This window comes from Perissodus microlepis, chromosome 3 (assembly GCF_051167445.1).
Source record: "Perissodus microlepis isolate ML-2025 ecotype Zambia chromosome 3, ASM5116744v1, whole genome shotgun sequence".
Classification (NCBI taxonomy): Eukaryota; Metazoa; Chordata; class Actinopteri; order Cichliformes; family Cichlidae; genus Perissodus; species Perissodus microlepis.
In genome coordinates this window covers 34,698,455-34,715,728 of record NC_140463.1, presented here as the reverse complement: position 1 = coordinate 34,715,728, position 17,274 = coordinate 34,698,455, and the positions used below count along the sequence as shown (strand labels likewise).

At 40.6% G+C, this 17,274-nt stretch overlaps 2 protein-coding genes across 3 annotated transcripts in view; one reads left to right on the top strand and one right to left on the bottom strand.

Annotated features, from left to right (window-relative positions):
• The first annotated feature begins 411 nt into the window (after positions 1 to 411).
• tnk1 (tyrosine kinase, non-receptor, 1) lies at positions 412 to 12,715 on the top strand. The gene is made up of 14 exons (XM_084924194.1): positions 412 to 724; positions 3,412 to 3,590; positions 4,227 to 4,297; positions 4,410 to 4,583; positions 5,706 to 5,858; positions 5,952 to 6,229; positions 6,364 to 6,490; positions 6,664 to 6,810; positions 6,948 to 7,042; positions 8,097 to 8,339; positions 8,695 to 8,762; positions 9,498 to 9,940; positions 11,234 to 11,329; positions 12,230 to 12,715. Exons 2-14 carry the CDS (start codon positions 3,428 to 3,430, stop codon positions 12,365 to 12,367), a joined length of 2,196 nt encoding a protein of 731 aa, XP_084780320.1. The 5' UTR covers positions 412 to 724; positions 3,412 to 3,427; the 3' UTR covers positions 12,368 to 12,715.
• Positions 12,716 to 14,683: 1,968 nt separating this feature from the next.
• LOC146391319 (phospholipid scramblase 2-like) overlaps positions 14,684 to 17,274 on the bottom strand; it is a 14,076-nt gene continuing 11,485 nt past the window's right edge. The window contains exons 5-7 of one of the 2 annotated variants that reach the window (XM_084924196.1): positions 16,524 to 16,685; positions 15,657 to 15,827; positions 14,684 to 15,576 (exon numbers count right to left, since the gene is read on the bottom strand). In XM_084924196.1, coding sequence (XP_084780322.1) covers positions 15,517 to 15,576; positions 15,657 to 15,827; positions 16,524 to 16,685 — 393 coding nt within the window. In that variant the 3' untranslated portion in view covers positions 14,684 to 15,516. Of the gene's footprint in view, positions 15,828 to 16,523; positions 16,686 to 17,274 lie in introns of both variants that reach the window. The other variant, XM_084924195.1, reaches the window with a different exon arrangement.

Sequence of the window (17,274 nt, the reverse complement as noted above, 5' to 3'; positions counted from 1 at the left end):
TTTATTTAGAGATCGTTTTATACAAAAAAACTTAATGAAAACAGTTTTAGTTTAGCTCAAACCACTGTAGCAGACAAAATATTACAACTTAAGTCATTTTAATATAGTAGCTATATAATTACATTTTCTGTCTAAAAAATACTTACAAGTGATTTAATATTTATACTTAAACATGAAATCATATTGTTTAGTAAGTATTCATATAGCACGTTTAAATGTGCTATTGATTTATTTCTCTATTTATTTTTTACAAGAAAATTAAGTAAAATAAAGAACTTCCCAACGATTGACACATTAATACATTTACATCACTCAGACCACATGGGGTGAAGCCTGACTTGGTTATTCTAACCCTTTCAGGTTTACTCTCGTGTTCAAAGCTCAGGTGAGAGGAGTGACGGAGGGGTGTGGTCTAGTGAGGTAAAGGAAAGAGGTGGGGAAGGAACCCGAAGACTTACAGGTAGATGACTTATCCACTTGTCTCCGGGAAACACAGTAATATCGGGCAAACCTGTGAGTAAAAACACCCCGGATCTGTCACATGGTGATTTAAGAAGAGCGGGTTTCAGACTCAGACAGAAGCTTTGATTTGAAGCGAAGCACCGTCGTCGACGTCGTTACAGGTTTCACCGCAAACATGGAGCACTTGTCTCGAAGCGTCTGTGGCTAAGAGAGAGCCACCAACCGGCGACTAAATCGTTTTAACAAGAACTCAATAATATAAGTAAGTTTTCATAAATTGTTTTTTGAATTATTATTATTATTATTATTATTATTAAGAAATGTGAAACTGTGTTAAATGTACCTTTTGTAATCGACTGTCATTTCCTTTGTAGAATAATTAAGAACAAATTCTGAGAGTTAATGTCTTTGTTAAAGTACTGTGTAGTTTACTTACATGTTGCTTTTATGCTAGCGTGTTTCACTACATAAAATACGCCACTTTTTAGTAACTTTTTACATTTATTTGGCAGCTGTGTTTTCAATACAGCTACAAAATATATAATCATTGTATTAAAATAGATGCACACAGCTTATTAATAATTAAACCGCCAAGCTATTTATATGGCAGATCCAGAAAGGCAACTAATATAATGCCACATAAACTACATTATCTTTTTTTCTCGGAGTACTCTTTTTTTTTTTTTTTTCAGTTATTTGTCTACTTACACACTGTACATATTAGTATGCTAACTAATTACTGCTTTTTTTGCCCAGGTAAGTAATTAAATCTCTTAATGGACATACTGTCCTTTTTTCGGAGGCACACCCTGCACCCTTTCAATCACAGATCAGAGTGTCTGTGGACTATAATATTTCAGTCACGACTAAAAATATGCACTTTCTTTGGAAAGTAATCCTCCTCTGCACTTCCTTGTAGGTTTCATCTTGATTCATTCTTACGTTGCTGCAGTGTAAACATATGCACCTGTACTGGATATTTGAAGTTGGGAAGGAAAAAAAAGCTGCCTCTGTGATTAAAGGTGGGGGAGTACTACACGTGACTGTTGAGCCACATTAGGCTAACTTCATAGTTGAACTCCTTGGGTTCACGTGCCATTAGACTGAGAGGAGATTTCAGCAGCTGGGCGACAGGTTAAATATTCATCACTGTGTACACAAAGACAATGTTTACCGGTGTGCATTTTTGTGTGTGTGTGCTTTCACTAATTAACTAATCTGCAGGGAATTGAGTTGATTTGAACTTGCAGTAAGTGCTCATTTAATTGGGAGTTGTCCCTAGAAAATTTAATGCAAGCCCAGGCTAGTACCCACTTGCACCCTTTGCATGGCTGTTAGAATGAGGAAAATTAAGTAGCTGCTAAGTCTAGGTGTTTTTGTTTTGTTTTTTCCTCAGAAGAGCTGACGGGGAATGTTGAAGGCCTTCCCTGTCTCATTCCTGCTCAGCTTAGTTTGGTGATAAGCAAGTGTTTTATGGCGGTACAGTCTTCCAGTGAACTAAACAGCATGGCTCATAAAAGAAGAATTTGCTGACATTTAACATTTTGTTTCTTGTAGTGAGGAAGTTATTCAAATTCACACACTCCTTCTGTTTCACTCACAAAGAGCTTCAAAACTATCAGCACTAACGATGGTAAATTTGAACTAAATATGACCAGAGTCCTCATATCAGTCACAGTCATGCAACTGTTTCAGAGTTATTACAACGCACATTATCACTTCTGCAGTTACATAAATGCTGTGCGAACAGGATCCGGTTAGACTGGTGCCCCTAAACCTCAGACAAGCTAAAGTTTCCAACTGTGTTTTTCACAGAGCACCAGGATCGTTGCCTATGAGGTTCAAAATTAGTCACGCACAAGCGTCGACTCGTCTTTTTACGAGGTCCCATTTTGAAGGGTAGACTGGATGTGACTAAGAAACTGAGGGACAAAGCGGCAAGGTGGCAACGTGTGCATCAAAAGTCAGCCCCAGATTAAAGTAGACATGAAAGACTACATGTATAAAGGCTAATTTACACCATGGAGCCCTGCTTTCGAGAATGTCACAGATCCGACTCTGTCTGTGAAGCTGGATTTAAGAAATAAATGTTTAAAATGGACGTTTTTAGAGCATGTGTAACGCCATCTAGTTTAAGTAGAGAACGTGACATCACTGGGTTGGTTGGTTGCTGCTAATATTTTACATGAGCTAACTAGTGAACAATAACTAATAAAAAGCAGTTAAAAGGGTCCTTTCTGTGCTGCTCCTGGCTAAAGCAAAGAGTTTTCTGTTAAAAAAGCAAGGATAGGCTGTTCACGTTCACTCTCTGTCTCTAAAGCAGTAAATGGTTCTTCAGTGTTTGCTAGCTGCACTCAAACAGGAAATCCACCTGTTAGCTGTAATGTTTGGGTTTGTAAACCACTTTGTAAATGACGAGTGTGGAGGAGAGCCTGTTTGAGGCAGGTGCACTGGTGGTTCAGCAGACTGTCAAGCTAGAGTCCGATACAGATACTTTTTCGTCGTTGTGTCAGGTGTACTGAGCGGTCTAATCAGGAAGATGTGACCAGCAGTGTTTTATGCAGTAATGTAGTCTTTCTTTTCCCGAGCACATCTAAACAACTTACAATATAGATATAGATATATAGATATAGATATAGATATATATATATATATATATAGATATATATAGATAGATAGATAGATATCTCAGCAAATGTGAAGTTGGTGATCATTATAAGATTCCTGCAACGTTGAAGAAAAGTTGGCTCTTTGTTAAAAGCTTACCAAGACCTTTCTCCCACTTGATCTAAACGTGAGCTTTTGGTGTGATATCCTCAGATCTCTGGATTTTTGGTCCTATTAAGAATTTTCCATCGACTAAAACAAAATTAGATTTTCCAGGAGAAAGAAAAACAGGCCAGAAATTCTCTCCACTGTCTTATAACCTCTGACCTATAACCCCAACAGGAAGGTCAGCCAGGTCATGGTGATGGACCAGGACACTCAATGGCTATACCAACTCCTAGCTGAAGTCCAGCTGGAGAAGTTTTACCTGCGCCTCAGAGATGGCCTCAATATCACTCGCATTGAGCACTTCAGCTACGTCAAAGAGGCCGATCTCGAGCAGATAGGAATCAGCAAACCTGGTGAGCCTGATCATCTTCTCTGATCATTCATCCTGGGTGTAAATAAATAGGAACCGCTCCCCCTGACTGAAAACATTTCCCCTTAGGCTCAGTAATGGAGGTATGGTTAGTCACAAAAGAAAGACGGGCTTTAAGTGGCCCTCAAACAAAAGCATTGTCCCCTGTTTACCTGCAGTAGTTTGCCTTTTTAAGGCTCCTAATTAGTGTAGGCCTTATTTATCGATGAATTTAAAACCCGTTTGCATAAAGAGTCTAACACAAAAGAAATCTTTCTCTTAGCCACATCTTCTGGCCTCTCAGACTTCCCCCTAATTTAAAATAATAAGAAATGTTTTCTAATGCAAATGAATTCACTTTGTTTGCATGCTTAAATTAATATGGTTAATAACAGCTAAGATTATTAACATACAAGCGCTACTTAGTTTTCAACATACTGTCACACAGAGCAGCAACTGTTGCATAGGTTTATTATCAATTATTATTTGAAAATCTTACAGTTATTCATTTAGCGTGTACCATTTCAGAAGGGTGTAGAATAAGGAAAGCAACAATTACTTACTGAGAAACTGCTGATTTAAATATATTTCATATACAGTCACAGAAAATGCAAACATGTCTGTATTTTCTTTCTTGCAGGACAAAGAAGACTATGGGACGCTCTAAAACGCTACAAATCGAGCGTGCGCGTGCGGTCACGGGTGCCGAAGGTCCGAAACACTTAATTTGCATTAGCTTTGTTATGGAGTGTTATGTGTTAACTGTCTTTCTTAAGCCTGATATTCAATTTGTCATTTTTTATTGATTTAATGATGCACACAGGTGTTCAGTGGGGAGCCGTTAACCGGAGGTGGTCAAGCACAGGGCCAGGAAGTCGGTGTCCGGGCTCTTCCTTGTCTTATCCAAGACAGTGAGCTGATTCTGGCGGAGAGGCTGGGCTCTGGGTCATTCGGGGTGGTGAAGAGGGGAGAGTGGCATACACCCACTGGAAGAGTGGTGAGAAGCAGTTTTACAGATCTGCTGGACTTTCTCTATAGATGTTGTGGAGACCGGAAACTGCAGTCGTGACCAAAACTTTTGGCAGTGGCACAAAGTTTGTCTTTAACAATTATCTTAATAATCGTTTTGGTTTTTACGAAGATTCCACAAGTTTTAAAAACTGCTATTGGCAAATGGTTTTGGACAGGACTGTTTACAAAAAGGTGGACATAATCACCATAACATCACTCCAATTCATCCATTGGAATGTAATTGTGTTGTGCACGGTCTGTAAGCATAGAGGGAAAAAGTGCTTGTAAAAATGTGAGGGTACTTTGAGTGCTCAAATCCAATTACATGGATGACAATATTTGGATGACAGAGCGGAAATGCTAAACTGTCAGCTAACAACAAGCTTGCTACCTTGCTAATCAAGCTAGCAAGCTTGGTTAGCAAGGTAATCCACTGACTAAAGTATAACTCACATAGTACACTCACAAAAAACTGGAGCACATAGCAGACTGTTAGTATAATTAATCACATAGCATTCCGTGTTAGTCAGGAAGCTAAATTAAAAGCGCTCCAAAAATGACTCAGTGAAGGTCAAAGTTTGCTCATAGCGGATAGCTATAGCTGCCAGAGTAAACATGTGCTTGTCAGTCAGAGAAGCCATACTCCTCAGTTTAAACCTTAATAATGTATAAATTCGTGAGTTTAAAAAAAAAAATCACCCTCTGTGCCACCGTTACAAAGGGAAATGATTGACTGTTTTTTTGTGTGGGGGGGGAAGGATCCTTAGAGGAACAGTTTATGGCCCTTGTGTATAAGCTTAACTTTTTTGCCACCTGATTGCACCTTGCAAACCAAACTTGCTAAGGTTAGCTGATAACTTATCCTTCCATCCTTACACCCTAGATATTGTTAGCCATTGTTAAAAAACAAAAAAAGAAAGAAAGAAAATACCAGCAGGTGACTTCAGGGTAGCACCGTTTACCTTTCATGTTCTTTTTTATGATTATGCCCTGGAACAGTAGGCGTGTACACACCCTTGCTGCCTCCCTTTGGCTTGTTAAAGTGAGGTGTCGGTCTGTATGCCTGATTAAAACTGAGCATCTGTCTTTATCCCCTTCCTCTCCTCAGTTGGCTGTGGCAGTTAAATCGCTGAGGAGCAATATGTCGAGGCAGGCGGACACACTGAAAGACTTTCTCCAAGAAGTAACCGTCATGCAGTCTTTAGACCACCCCAACATCATACGACTCTATGGTGTGGTGCTCACACAGCCCCTCAAGATGGTAAACTAGAAATAGTTCGTTGATCTATTCAAACTACTATGTTTTGTAGGAGCCAGATTTCTTTTAAAAATCCTTTTTATTCTTTTTATCTAGGTAACAGAGCTGGCCGCCTTGGGCTCACTTTACGACACCCTGCGTGCACGTCAGTATGAGTTCTCTCTGGTCCGCCTTTGGCTCTTTGCTATGCAGATTGTGTCAGGCATGGAGTACCTGGAGAGCAGGAGATTCATCCACAGGGACCTGGCTGCAAGAAATGTACTGCTGGCATCCAAGGATATGGTGAAGATCGGGGACTTTGGTCTGATGCGAGGCCTGAACCAGGAGAAAGATCACTACATCATGTCGGCACACAGACGGATACCGTTTGCATGGTGGGCAGTTGGGTGAAATTTGAAGCTTGAGTGGGAAATAATTAGAAATCTTGTTAGAGTCACAACAGATTCTCACTAATAACACCAATAACTCTTTATTTTGCTTCTGGTTTGTCTGCCTCCCTTCTCTCCAGGTGTGCTCCAGAGAGTCTTCGCATCGGCTCTTTCTCCCTTTCCTCAGACGTGTGGATGTTTGGTGTCACTCTCTGGGAAATGTTCACCTATTGTGAAGAGCCTTGGTTTGGTCTGTCGGGCCGGCAGGTAAGCGCTTGTCAGAACACTGACGCCATGCTTTTTCTGTATTTGTGTGCACGCCCGGCAAGGTATTTGTCATTCATGTTTGGAATGTGTATCACCGCCCTTATGATGTTTGTTTTTCTGGCATGCTCTATGACTCAGTGTGTTAGCATCACTGACATTCACTCTTCAACTAGATATTATGGCGAATAGAGCGGGAGGGCGAACGCCTGGAGAAGCCACCTGATTGCCCTCTGGAGTTATACACTGTAATGCGAAAGTGCTGGGCATGCAATCCTGCAGACAGACCCAGCTTTGCCCAGCTCACCGCGATGGTGGCGGAGGTCTGAAGCTTTTCTTGTCCTTTTCATTTAAAAAAAAAAATCAAAGAAGAGATTGCTGTTCTTGCCTCACGAATATGCCTGAAAGTCTGCGCACTTTTCTGCATGTCACATCAATTCTTTCCTGTCTTCCTCCACAGGCTAAACCCAGAGAGGTGCAAGCAATAAGAGAATTTGCAGAACCCAGAAAGCTCACACTTTTGCCCAACGACCTCGTGACTGTCATCGACCACAGGTGGGTGAGCGAAAGGTGGGTGGGTGGGACGAAAGAGGAGTAAAGGAAAAACTTTAGCTCGCACAATGGACCTTTGTTGAGATGAGACAGGGATTTGAACCAGCCCGCTCTTAAAGAGACATTCCACTCTTAGCGAGTCCTCGAATGCATTTCACTTTGCTGAACAGGTCGAGCAGCTTTGAAACTCGCCTCCCTGTGTTGTTTTTATTTTACGTAACACGTCTGATGGGTCTATTGGTATTACCTGCATCATGATTAGTCTTTTCTTCCACCAATCTGGTTGAATATAAATCTGAAAAACTTCATGAAGTTTGTTGTTTCCGACACAAAAATCTACAAATAAAGGTATTGTAGTCATGCAGGGAAAGGCCAAAGTTAAATAAGATTATCACACAGCAAGTATTCTCTTCAGAAGTGACTGACAATGCTGGAAGTTAAGCCCACTGATGTAATGTAACTCCTTACATGATACAGACTGCCGTGACACGGTATCCAGGCAACAATAGTGCTTTTGTAGTATAGTTACGTTTTATTTATTTATTTATTTATTTGTTTACCACGGGTTTATTGTGACGTCTGCAAACAGAATGAGTAATGGTCCAGTTTCACTTAACCTCACTTTGTTTAGCAAAGCGAGTAGTTAATGTAATCCCATGGAGCGTTTCATATTACATCATTATCAGAATTTATTATATTTTGTTTAATGGAAGCATAATCGTTGTGCTAATCATTATACTGTTTTTTCACTGTAAATGACCACCAAGTAAGCTGATTACACATAACTCTCAGCTACTTTAGAGGGAAGCTTTATGTCAGTGGAAGGCCTCATTTAGATTTCTGCAGGTCATTGCCAGCATTATGTGTTAATTACCTCGTGGGCTTGTTTTGGTGTTTTATGTGCGGTGCCAGCTGATAGAAACAAATAAAATGCTGGGATTTTTTTTCTACTCTGGACCCCAACTCTCAGTGGAAGTCATTTATTTTACTGACTTCTGTTTGGCATGTAGGGAATTCGTTTCCTTATTAACCAGTTGTTTTCCCTTTCTCCTTGCAGTCTGGAGCTGAGTGAGTGGAGAGGGCAGAACCAGAGGACGTTGGCCATCGGCTGGTTTCCTGCAAGCCTCACTGTCCCATCACTCCCCTCAGCTGCTGCTGCAGCTGCCGCAGTGTCCTCCGGCAGCTCCGGGCCTAACCCTGGTGGCTACATCTCAACCCCAGTAAAGGGCAGTTTGCAACACACTGGGCACGGAGACGTCAACCATGAGCGCTCCTGGGGAATGCCTGAGACCCTGGACGAGTCAGTGATAACCCTCATTCACTCATCCCTAACGTTGTTTTTTAAAATATCTTTGAGTCTTTAATAATTTTGGGGTGGTTGCTTCTTCATAATGTGTTGACCAGATACAAAATCAGGTCAACACATCAGGTGAAAAAGAGGTTTCAGTGATAACTCTCAGAGGTATTCTAACTGACAAGTGTTGTGTCCTGGAAAGAAAAAAAATATAAATGTACATTTTCATCTCAGGTCCCTGAGTCACTGAGTTTTATTGTACAATGATAAGCACAGCATTCAGCTGTTTCCTGTTTTTAGTTAATATATTTTGTAAACTAAAGATGTCAGTCTAATGCGTTTACTGTGGTGACCTGTGCAGAGCTGGTGGCGGCTGGAGGTCAGGACCCAGCAGGGAGAAGGAGGGATCCAATCTGCAGAAAATGGCAGGTAGGAACTAAGAATACATGTGGGTTTAAAATGTAGTGATCAAAACAACCAGGTACAGCTCTGAGAAATACAAAGTCAGCATAAAAAATTGAATAGACTGTCATTATGTTAATATTGCAGGGGTTTTTTTTGTTTTTTTTTCAAGGCTGAAGGCAAGACTTGATCATTTCATATGTGTTATTATATTTGTACAATTATGTTTTCATTTATTTGCAAATGCAATGTTAACTCTTAAAAGTTTAGACTTCTTTTATGAAGCATCAAATTCATGTCAGCCAGAAATTGCTCACTTTTGTTTAGCAACTCTGCCCCCTGGTGGCTCAATCAGGAAGCTTGGTAGGAGCTGGAATGCGGAATCACGGAAGTGCTGTGTGGAGTTTGGATACTGTCATTGTGCCTCTGTGGGCTCACTCTGGATACTTCCACTGCTTTCTCCCACAGTCCAAAGAGGACTGTGTTGAATGCATGCATGTTAGATTAACTGGGGATTCTACAGACTGGTGATCTGTGATAGCTGGTAGATGATCGAGCACCACCACAGCCCTGAATTCAATTAGCAGTTAAGGAAATGCATGTATGAAGGGAAAATGATTAATGTGTGAACCAATATGTTGGTTTTCTGAAGAGCAATAAGCAGCACTTGCCCTGCTTTTTGTCTCAACTGACTGACTAGTGTATAAATTTAATCTACTTGATAGTGTTTACACATTAAAAAATATTTTTCTTTGTCTTCAGCTATGACTAGAAGCCTGGAATCAGTCTTAGGTGGACATCGGCCCCGAGCTCATACAGTAGGGGTGTTCAGAGTGGATCAGCACGGCAAATTCCTTCCTCCTGTGATGCCGGCTCACAGTGCGATGATGCAAAAGGATCCTCGTCGGCTGAGCGAGGCTAATATCGCTGCCCCTCCTCGACCGCCACCTCCCAACCTGAAAGTGCTTCGAAAAATCCAAAGGATTAACCAAGGCCAGGGCAACGCGTTGCCCCAGCAAATGGTTCCCCCTACACAACCCCAGCCTCAGCAGGTTGTTGGGGGTTCCAACCTCACCAAAATGGCCCAGCTGGCACGCTCTACCCCACAGCTGGATGAGTACTCAGACAGCAGGGAGAGAGATCGGGAGCGAATAAGAGAACAGGAGAAAGGGCCTCAGAACACAAGAGAGGGTCTCATTGCACAGGCAAGTGATGCGATTCCTACAGATCAACATGATTTTTATGCCTTTATCTAAATTCAGTTTTATCACTATAAAGAGTGAAGGTCAGTAAAACCTGTTCGTGGAAACAAATGCTTACCTGAAAAATGTTGCATGGTATAAAAAAGAAAACATTTTATATTCAAAAAAAGCAAAGGTCAACTTCAGTGTGACATCATATATTGTGCAAAACTCATTTTCTGGCTATTGCTGAATCATAGACAGTATAAAACATGGGCATAGCTTCTGCTTTTAAAAAATGTGCAAGTGTCTCAAACCTGCATTATATCTGAAGGCCAACAGATGGCGGTAGCTGTGGTTGCAAAACGAGTTCAAGTCCACATCAGCTTTTTAGCAACCAAGGCTACGTTCACACTGCAGGTCTTAATGCTCAATTCCGATTTTTTGATCAAATCCGATTTTTTTTTTTTTTTTTTTTTTTTGTCTGCTTGTTCACACTACAAATAAAATGTGACAGCAAACGCGCTCCTGTGTGAACCCTCAAAACGGCCCGCATGCGCAAAAGCAGACGTCACACACAACGCACTGTGTTCAGACCCAGACCAAACAGTATTGTTTGACTGATGGACCTTAATATAAAGACTTGTTTCGGACTTTACGTTCCCCCATTTTGCTTTAAGTTATTTTGTTATTCAAATAAAAAAAAATGATCCTTAATGCTGTTTTAGAGAGGAGCGGTGCTTCAAAGGATAGTTGCAGATTTCTGTCAGAATCTGCAGATTATACAGTACAAATAAAATGTTCATGTTGTCTTCCCAACAGTTTCACTAACATCTACATGGGATGGCCGGGAAGCGTTCGCGATGTCTTCTCGGGCGCTGATAATTGGCGTCTGTTTTGTGTCAGTGACGTAAAAGACGGATTTAATGCGACCTGACCATTCAAACAGTTGTCACTTTCTAAAACATCAGATATGTATCGGATTCAGTACCACCACATCCGAAAGTGACCCAGATTGGATTTGAAAATATCGGATTAGGGTCATAGGGTCAAAAAAGAATTTGATGCACTTTCATGTCCAGTGTGAACGTAGCCTAAGATGACAGCGTAAACCAACAGATGATGTCATCCTGTCTACATCCATCTTCTGTCCTGTATATGTACTGAACACCATAAAAGGACAGAAGGATAAATTGCGGCCGTATTTCACCAATTAAATTCCTTCAGAGTTTACACTGATGTAAACTACAGCTTGTCTGGTTGGTAGTAATTCCAGTTTTCCTGCTCACTGTCTGCTGTTTTCATTGCTCTGTTCAGATTATGGAGGCGGTACATGGCGTGACCACGGACGAGGTTCTTAACGCACTTCAACGAAATGACTGGAACCCAGTACGAGCTGAACAGCAACTAAAGGTCAGACCATCGAATTAAAATTAATTTTTTTTTAATCGCACTTGCCTGTACCTGTTCTGTGACGCTAATGATAAAATATGAGCCAAAGGAATCCAGTTTATACATGTAAAATATAAATGGCCATCAAGGGAAGTCAAAGCAGTATATGTACGATATAAGAGAAAAAGTAATAATGTTAACATATACTGCTTATCCAGCATACACATAAATAGTAACAATAGTCAAAATATGCACATTAATGCAGCACAAGTCTTGTTTTGTGCACTTTGTTAGTGGGAGATAAAGGCAGGTGGTATATTTCTAACTCATGATATGAATTTTACAGAAGGTCCTCAAGTTGAAAGCTCGGGACCATTATTGTTTTAGTTATGGCAATAAATAAAAAATTTAAAAAAAGAGGTCATTAGCCAATGGTTTTGCAACCACCCTTCCTCATCACATCAGCAACCAACATTGTGACAGCGTAAATGCTTATCTCAAGACTACAAAAGAAGAATTCAGAAACAGATTGGTACAATACACGGGTCACAGAAGTAGGTCGCTCATCCCATAGATTTTGTATTATGGCAGCTATTTATCGTCTGGTTTGTGCACTTAATGCTAGGACGTCACAGGGCAGCACAGTGGTGAGTTTAATATGTAACCAACAGTAAATCTTTGTCCAGAGTAGCCCTACCAGGAAATCCAGCTGTGCTTTACAGGCTTGTTCATGCATGTTAAAGAAATACTTATTAACTATAAACTTACCATCAAGTAGTTAAAGAGAGAAAATCTGCAGTCTGTGTACATGTTATATGCAGCTTACGATAAACTGCTGCTTGTGTTTGTGCTGCTTCCATACCCACAGTGGGGTTTTTTTTTTTCTCCTTCTGAACTTGCTCCTCTTGTTTCTCTCTGCAGATGGAGCAGCTGTACTCGCTGAGCCTCTGCTCCAGAGAGGACTGCGTCAAGATCCTTGCCAAACACCAGTGGAACCTGCAGCTGGCCAGCCGCTATCTAATCCGAGTGACGTCCAGCGACAGGCCCGGCCTGCCCTAGAGGGGTTGGCCTCTTACCAGCCCAGACAGAAGAGTCTGAAGAGATTTGAGGCAGCCACTGTGGCCGACTTTTTCCGCACCATCGTGGTGTAACAGTGACACACTCCAACACTTGGAGCCCCTCAACTACAGGAGCACTCAGGTGCACATGAAAATAGAAAAATTAAGGCAGACAAAGACAAAACTGACTAATATTTTTGAGAAGCTTAGAAGAAACATGACATGTGATAAAATGACATGATGTGGTGTTATATAGCACGTCTTTTGCACATAGGTTTGCTGTTTTAATACATTTGTACATATTGTAGTAGAAACTTTGTTAAATAAAACTGATCTCTGGTGGCCTGAACACAGGATCTCAGCTCTGTGGCTCTTTAGTTCTCTAAGAGAGGCTCTGACCTTTGTCCTACTGCCTGCTAAGATTGACCCTGTGTACACTGACACGTTACAACTGGTTTAAACAATGTTAGGTGATCATGCATTTTAAAAAAACTACAAAGCCATGCCTCAGTGTTCCTGAGGGATGGATGGACATGTGCAGACATGTTCTGAAATAATATATATGAACATCTCACATGATCCCAGGAGATGTAGCACTAAGATTTGATATCTAATCTGGTGGCACTTTGGTCGTCTTCCACTCATGCTTCTGAACCAGGGAATGGATCTAAAAAGATAACTTCCTGTTAATAGGTATATAGTATAGAAGTTCAGACTGAAGTGTGGATGCCATCAAAGTGTGGATGAATATGTACATATATAATTATGCATGCACATATAACACATTTGGTTGGTGATGGCAAACAGCTAGCAACCAAATTTAAAAAAACAAAAAAACAAGTCAATTGATTCGGTTAAGATTCTGGTCTCCTCTCTATTTCTCTGTACCAGCAGTAATAACTTCACCAACTCTTTCCAGGGACTTAGGAACTACAGTGTTTCATGCAAGCTTTGCCTGTGGGGTTTTCCAACCATTCTGAGGCCAGATCAATGCTCACTAACCTCAACATCTGCTTTTAAATTTTTCCCTCAACCTGCATTTTCTCTCTCCCCTATGTCATTATGCAGGCACATGTTCAAACTAGAGATGGACCGATCCGATATTACGTATCCGTATCGGTCCGATACTGACGTAAATTACTGGATCGGATATCAGAGAGAAATAAAAAATGTAATCGATCCATTAAATATCAAAAAAGCACCTCACAAAACTTGCGACACGGCGTAACTCGGCTCATAACCGTAGCACTTCGGAGCAGTGTGCTCACGTGATAGAGCGGCTGTGTGTATTTGTAGCCTCACTACCAAACCTACATTTCATCTCCGATGACGTTATCCCAGAGAGAAGTAAAGCAAGTGTGTAAGTTCATCTCTGAATGTTTGTAAAGCATTCCCATGTTAAGCTTAACAACCGATATATGGAGCAACAGCCTCTTCTCTCTCCCTCCATCTCCTGCTGCTACTTCAATCATGAAACTGATTAATGATCGGCTTTTCTGTCGCGAGTCCGTCTCTCTTCTTTGTTTTTGCCCCACTTCGCCCCAGAAAGAGGAAACCAGCGGCTGAACAACAGCAGCACATTTAAGCTTGATAAGCTGTTGTTAGAATTTATTTAATATTACTTTCTACACCAGGATCTTTTTCTATGTAGCTGACGGCTGGTAACTGTGCAGGGGCGGATCTAGCAAAGTTTAGCCAGGGGGGCCGATAGGGCATTAACAGGGAAAAGGGGGCACAAAGACATACTTTTCTTTCTTATTCTCATTTAAAATGTCTAGCTTTTAATAAATAATTATCTGAATCTTACACCCAAAGTTTTAATCTTATGTAAAATATATAGAAGTCCATTACTGTATATAGTAACTGTTAAGTCTAATATACCCTAGTAAGCTATACTACTTTTTCCTTTGGGAAGATACCATCTGTGCAGTCTGCAATTCTGTTGAAGAAAGATGTTGAATCTATTTAATTATTCTTGAAAAATAATTTATTTCCGTGCATTTTTTTTTTTTCCACACTGCATCAAATTAAAGTTGATTACGTCGATTAAGCATCATGGGGTGGGGGGTGGTTCCCCATTTTCTTTGCTGGGAGTTTGCAACCCTATTAGTTAGGTTGCTTAATATTTCTGCTAAGTACTCTTTAAAATACCAGAATAGGGAGGATGGTGTAGGTTTAAGTTTATTAGATTGATCAGTATTGCTGAACTATGAAATATTTTGGGTGCAGTGTAATTTTTACATACAGGTATAACAGAATAGCTTTAGTGTTGTTGTTTATTTAAACTTGAGTATTAACTTATACAAAATGCAGCAATATATTAAAAAAAACAGTTTTATTGATTAAAATATCGGATTCATATCGGTATCGGCAGATATCCAAATTTATGATATCGGTATCGGTATCGGACATAAAAAAGTGGTATCGTGCCATCTCTAGTTTTAATTTTAAAAAAATAATTATCTCTTTCTAAATCATTACAATTATGTGATCTAACTGGTACTGAAAGGGTTACATTTCAAAAGTATGTCTTTTTGCCCCCTTTTCCCTGTTCATGCCCTATCGGCCGTAATAACATGGGAATGGAAGTGCCACTGGTTGCCTTTCCTCATAAGAGCCATCCCTCAAGATTTTCTCCATTTAAAGCAATGCATTATCAGGGATTGTAACATCTAGTCCTTTTACTGAATATGTTCATTCATGTTCATTATGTTCATTCACGTTTTCTTCAGTTTTTGTTCTACTGCAGAATATTTTTAAGGCTATCTGCTATTAAAAGCCAGGCCAGGCTGATGATTAAGTTTAACATTGCCTACAATATTGCCAAGGGGTGCCAAAAACCTTTAAGCACAAGCACTTTTTCAGGAACTTATCTTTTTTGCAGAATGGTGCTCCAAATAAAGAACTTTGTGTTCACAAGATTGTTAGTTAATCATTTACAAATCAATATTGTTTGTATGCACAGCAATTAAAAAAAAAAAGTGAATATGTAAAACAGTGGGGTTCAGCGATTCAGGTGAAAAATTTGGGTGCACCTAACTTTTGTTAGGCGCACCAGTGCAATCATGGCAAAAAGTTAGTCTGGAGCCCAGTACATAACAGGAAAACACCTTCATCCAGGGCATCCCCCCATGTTTTCATTTTCCTCTGTTATGAAAACACACTGCTGCAATTGTTGGCCTCTCCGATTTTCTCAAAGAACATGAAATCCTGCAGAGCAACGCCAAAAGTATTAGATTGTTTTATTCAGCAACACACCACATATTTCAAAATCAACAATGTCCATCTACATCGTGAGGAACGAGGAAGCAGGCACCCATCAGCACAGCTTTCATCTTCACGTCCAAGTCCAGCGGGAACTGGATGCCAAAGTTACCGGTGTCAGAGAAGGTTTCCTTCAGAAGGCCGCCCCACTGCCTGCTGATGCGACCAATGGGTGTGCCGCCATCTTTCCCCTTGAGCTGAACAACAATAAGAATACCAGCGTTCGTCAGCCACAACTGCTTTCTTAAACACTCAAAACTGTTCACATTGTTGCTGATTTGTTTAAATTTGTTTTGCCTTCTTACTGAGAAATATGAGCTTAATGTGCAGTTAGCTTACCAGGAGATAAAACAGCTTTTTTGGTTCGGTATGAAAGGTAACACAATCTTACCATCAGTACCACTAAGGATCATTCACTTGGTGTCAAACTAATGGGAAAAATGTGTTTCCATGAATGCTCTTTAGTGTTGGAAAAGTAACTGGATGAGTGGGAGAAAATACTGACAAGCAAGTTCACCAAGACACAAGAAGATTACGTAATAAACAAAATCTCAAGCACAATCTTTGTGCAAACAGATGACAAAAATGAAGCTCTGCTGCAATCCTGGCAGATCAGCTGACCTGATCTGCTGTTTAAGCTGCTTTAGCCTGCCTACAATTGCAATTCACCTGCAAGCTGCTTTGCAACAAACCTACACCAAAGCTCCTCTTTTTATAATTATTAACTGCCCAATTATTACCTGACTTAATTAAAATCATCATCAACATCTCTGTGACTGTTACCAGTCCTGTTTAGATTACCTGAGTGGATCTGTAACAAATCACTGTTGGCTGATGGATGAAATTTACTCAGAGTTCAGTTTCTCCCACAAACAACGACCCTCTGAGCTCACCTCAAAGTTGACATCTCCACAGCAGTTGCAGGCAAAGCAGGGCCCCTCCAGTCTCATGAGTGTCTCCTTGTTTGCTCCCTGGATGGAAAATGTTGGCAGGAAAGGGTGCCAGTCCTGTTTGACGTACCCTATGGTGGTCCCCGGTGGAGCCTGGACCTCCATCTGTTGGTCACATAGTTAGTTAGACACATAGTGGCTCTGCACAAAATTAGAAAGCTATTTCACAGAGCTTGGTTTGCTCTCTTTCCTGGACACTGACAGCTATAAATAAAACGTCATGCTGTCTGCATCTGTTCCACAGTGCATTTACTATTGAGGGGGAAAAGCAGATCAAAGTGGTAAACACACTGGCAATTTAATAATCAAAGTCTGTTGATAATAACATTTGAATTTGATGTTCTAAACAGGCTGTAGAACAGTGTTTAATGGGTGATCACAAAGCTCTTGAATCAAATGCTTTCCCTAAATTTGGCCTCATGACCATCTTCTTGAGCATGCCTGGATGGACTCCGGTTAGTAGCTGTTAATTTTTTGACTGCTCACTGGAAGCCTCCTTTTAACTGCTTACACTGTGCACTCTGTACATTTCACCATAAAACTCAAACTTGCATAAAAAGCAAATACCAGTGTCCTTGTCAAACTGACTCCAATTTCACATCAATGATCACTAATGATACAGGCAGGGTCTGCAGCTCCAATCGACTGTCAATGCAGAGAACATTAATCTGCATGCGGTTGGTTCCAGGACAGA

Coding starts and splice junctions, on each gene's coding strand:
- tnk1 (XM_084924194.1), top strand. CDS start 3,428: ATGGTGATGGACCAGGACACTCAATGGCTATACCAACTCCTAGCTGAA. Junction 6,811..6,947: donor TCACCGCGATGGTGGCGGAG/GTCTGAAGCTTT, acceptor CTTCCTCCACAG/GCTAAACCCAGAGAGGTGCA. Junction 7,043..8,096: donor GTGACTGTCATCGACCACAG/GTGGGTGAGCGA, acceptor TTCTCCTTGCAG/TCTGGAGCTGAGTGAGTGGA.